Source organism: Macrobrachium rosenbergii, chromosome 45, assembly GCF_040412425.1.
Source record: "Macrobrachium rosenbergii isolate ZJJX-2024 chromosome 45, ASM4041242v1, whole genome shotgun sequence".
Classification (NCBI taxonomy): domain Eukaryota; kingdom Metazoa; phylum Arthropoda; class Malacostraca; order Decapoda; family Palaemonidae; genus Macrobrachium; species Macrobrachium rosenbergii.
The window spans coordinates 26,263,566-26,267,304 of record NC_089785.1 but is presented as its reverse complement, the minus strand read 5'-3'; the positions used below and the strand labels follow the sequence as shown (position 1 = coordinate 26,267,304).

Here is a 3,739-nt window from a genome sequence, read left to right as displayed (position 1 = left end):
CTCTCTCATGATAGATATATATTCTCTCTCACTCTCTCTCAGTGACCTAAACTACTGAGAAAATTTAGCATGAAATATTAACATTTTTCTCTCTCTCTCTCTCTCTCTCTCTCTCTCTCTCTCTCTCTCTCTCTCTCTCTCTCTCTCTCTCTCTCTCTCTCTTAAGTCTGACTTCCCTTCGGATAACTCTTGGGTTCATTACAGCCTGTTGACCCAGTCCATAAGGGTTTTCAGCAGAAGATTCAGAGAAATAAGCCAATAAATAAATATGTAAATAAATAAAGGAAGCGAGAAAGAAAATAGAGAAAGGAAGTGGATAACTATTGGGGAAAAAAGTCATTCATTTTAGTATTTTTAACATTTATAAAATCAAACTAAAATATCTCACATATATTGACAATGTTGTCTGGTACACCACAGACAATTCAATATCAAACTAAGAGTAAATATACACAATATATTTTCATGAAGAGAAACGAGAGGAAAATATGCACGATGAATATTCATCATTACGAGAAATGTCAGCATTTGGCAATGATGTGTCAACCAGCATCTCCTGGAATGGCGAAACCTTCCAGCTCCCTTCTTCCCTGGAACCGAAAAATCATGACAGGCTGGAGATCTGATGATACCAGAGACGAGTTCAGTGGAGAGAGAGAGAGAGAGAGAGAGAGAGAGAGAGAGAGAGAGAGAGAGAGAGAGAGAGAGAGAGAGATGAAAAATCAAGCCTCCATTCCCGTATGAGATAAGAGGTAAGACGAAAATGGCGAAGAAGCAACGTGAGGGATGCTCTTCCTGATTGACTCTGGAGATAAAAAGGAAGAAGAAGAAGAAGAAGAAGAAGAAGAAGAAGAAGAAGAAGAAGAAGAAGAAGAAGAAGAAGAAGAAGAAGAATTTAGGGGAAAATACACATGGAACAGTTACTGGAGATGTTTTGGTTAAGATTACGTGAACCCTTAGGGGAAAATATACCTGGAATGTTGAGGGGGGGAAAATATACCTGGAATGATTTGAGGGGAAATTATACCCAGAACGTTTTTAGGGGAAAATATACCCAGAACGTTTTGAGGGGAAAATATACCAGGAAGGTTTTGAGGGGAAAATATACCTGGGACGCCTTGGGGAAAAGATACCTGGAACGTTCAGGGGAAAATATACCCAAAATGTTTAGTTAAAATATACCCAGAACGTTTAGGGAACATATACCTAGGATGTTTATGGAAAATATACCCAGAACGTTTAGGGAACATATACCTAGGATGTTTATGGAAAATATACCCAGAACGTTTAGGGAACATATACCTAGGATGTTTATGGAAAATATACCCAGAACGTTTAGGGAAAATATACCTAGGATGTTTATGGAAAATATACCCAGAACGTTTAGGGAAAATATACCTAGGATGTTTATGGAAAATATACCCAGAACGTTTAGGGAAAATATACCTAGGATGTTTATGGAAAGCATACCCAGAACGTTTAGGGAAAATATACCTAGGATGTTTCTGGAAAATATACCCAGACCATATAATATACTTCAGTTCTCTCTCTGTCTATTCTGAATCCAAACACTTCCTGTCTATCTCCCTACCTAATTAAATATATAAATATACACACAACTTAACAGACAGAAAGATCCCATTCCCAAAACGAGACAGGAACGGGAATATTCCAACCTGTGAGCCACTTTTTCCTTGAAGGGCAAAAGGTAAAAGAAAAAAAAGGGGGGTTGGACGACAATCTAATACTTGGAAGGGGCATATCTCCCGATAATTCCCCAAGGGACAGGCTGAGGTGGCGTGCTTGGTGAGAGAGAGAGAGAGAGAGAGAGAGAGAGAGAGAGAGAGAGAGAGAGAGAGAGAGAGAGAGAGAGAGAGAGAGAGAGGGAACTTTAACAGAACCTTGAACAAACCACCACAGACATTTATAATACAAAAAACCTTCAAAGTGTCTGTGAGAAAAATTAAATACTCTTACAACAGACATAAGGCCTAAAGATAAACATAGGCCTAGGCCTATATAAAAGCCTACAGTAGGTTGTCAGCACTTGCTGTCAATAAACTGGACAGTCTGCCATATTAATAATTATATGGGACCTCAAATGGCGCCATTTTCCGTCAGGAAAGCTGTCAATATAGATGGAATATAGATGGAATATAGGCTGGTCAACCGCTCTTGTACAGAGCTAGACCTATCAATGCTTCCAACATCGCTGATTCTGCTTTTGAAAGAGACAAAGATTAGGATTAAGGAGAAGAAGAAGAAGAAGAAGAAGAAGAAGAAGAAGAAGAAGAAGAAGAAGAAGAAGAAGAAGAAGAAGAAGAAGAAGAAGGAGTAGCTGACTTCAGCATCTGAATGGGTTCGCTTGTACAGTCTGAAGTCAGCGAGTAACCAAGACCACCCTGGCTGGGCAACGGAGCCTTGCAACTTTAATTTTTCCATCAGCTCGGTATACGTCGTTCAAGATGTTCTCTCTCTCTCTCTCTCTCTCTCTCTCTCTCTCTCTCTCTCTCTCTCTCTCTCAAAGATTCCTCCATGTTTCTCATACTTGTCTAACTTTCTCTCTCTCTCTCTCTTCCCCACATTTCGAGATATTGCGTCTCGGCTACGTGCTTAACTCTCTCTCTCTCTCTCTCTCTCTCTCTCTCTCTCTCTCTCTCTCTCTCTCTCTCTCTCAAAATAAATCAAGAAAAGAAGTCTTTCACATAAATATAAATAAATATACAATTAGATTAATCAATCAATTAATAAATAAATAAAAACTTTTGTTACCCGACACAGGTATTAAACGAAGCACTACTCCACAAATTAGGCCTATAGGCCTATTGTAAACAGCTTTCTTCTTCTTGTGGAAAGAGACTGAAAAGTATTGGGTCAGTGGTCCAGAATATGGCGATGGTCAATAACTCTTATTACTCTTTATCTGCCTTTCATTCTCCTTCTTCTTCTTCTTCTCCTTCTTCTCCTTCTTCTTCTTCTTCTTCTTCTTCTTCTTCTTCTTCTTCTTCTTCTTCAAAATTGGGTCAGTGGTCCAGAATATGACGATGGTAAATAACTCTTATTACTCTTTTATTAGTCTTCTTCTTCTTCTTCTTCTTCTTCTTCTTCTTCTTCTTCTTCTTCTTCTTCTTCTTCTCCTCCTCCTCCTCCTCTTCCTCCTCCTTTTCTTCTTCTTCTTCTTCTTCTTCTTCTTCTTCTTCTTCTTCTTCTTCTTCTTCTTCTTCTTCTTCTTCTTCAAAAACACCAAAAAGAATCGGGTCAGTGGTCCAGAGCATATAACTCTTATTAATCTTTTATCTGCCTCCTATTCTCCTTCTTCTTCTTCTTCTTCTTCCTCTTCTTCTTCTTCTTCTTCTTCTCCTCCTCCTCCCCCCCCTCCTCCTTCTTCTTCTTCTTCTTCTTCTTCTTCAAAAACACCAAAACGAATTGGGTCAGTGGTCCAGAATATATGACTCTTATTAATCTTTTATCTGTCTCTCATTCTCCTTCTTCTTCTTCTTCTTCTTCTTCTTCTTCTTCTTCTTCTTCTTCTTCTTCTTCTTCTTCTTGAACAGAGAGAAGGGCAACGAGATAGTCCCTCTTCATAGGCCCATATCCTTTGGGCAAACATGTTCCTTGTCCTTCACCTACCCACTCTGACTTTCCAATCTGCTCGATTTCCCTGGGGGATTTGGGGATGAATCTTCCCCCTTCCCCCCCTTCCTCTAAGCCCTCCCTCCCCCAGGAGGAGAGATGAGAG

At 39.5% G+C, this 3,739-nt stretch overlaps 1 protein-coding gene across 1 annotated transcript; it reads left to right on the top strand.

Annotated features, from left to right (window-relative positions):
- The first annotated feature begins 786 nt into the window (after window positions 1-786).
- On the top strand, window positions 787-2,338 carry LOC136829977 (protein SREK1IP1-like). Its single transcript, XM_067089153.1, has 2 exons — window positions 787-919; window positions 2,184-2,338. The coding sequence occupies exons 1-2, from the start codon at window positions 787-789 to the stop codon at window positions 2,336-2,338; spliced, it is 288 nt and encodes a 95-aa protein (XP_066945254.1).
- The last annotated feature ends 1,401 nt before the right edge of the window (window positions 2,339-3,739 follow it).

What these genes read in the sequence shown, in the direction of transcription:
- LOC136829977 (XM_067089153.1), top strand. Translation starts at nt 787, where the DNA reads ATGCTCTTCCTGATTGACTCTGGAGATAAAAAGGAAGAAGAAGAAGAA. An exon ending in GGGAAAATACACATGGAACA is followed by an intron (nt 920 to 2,183) that starts GTTACTGGAGAT and finishes GCTCTTGTACAG; the next exon opens with AGCTAGACCTATCAATGCTT.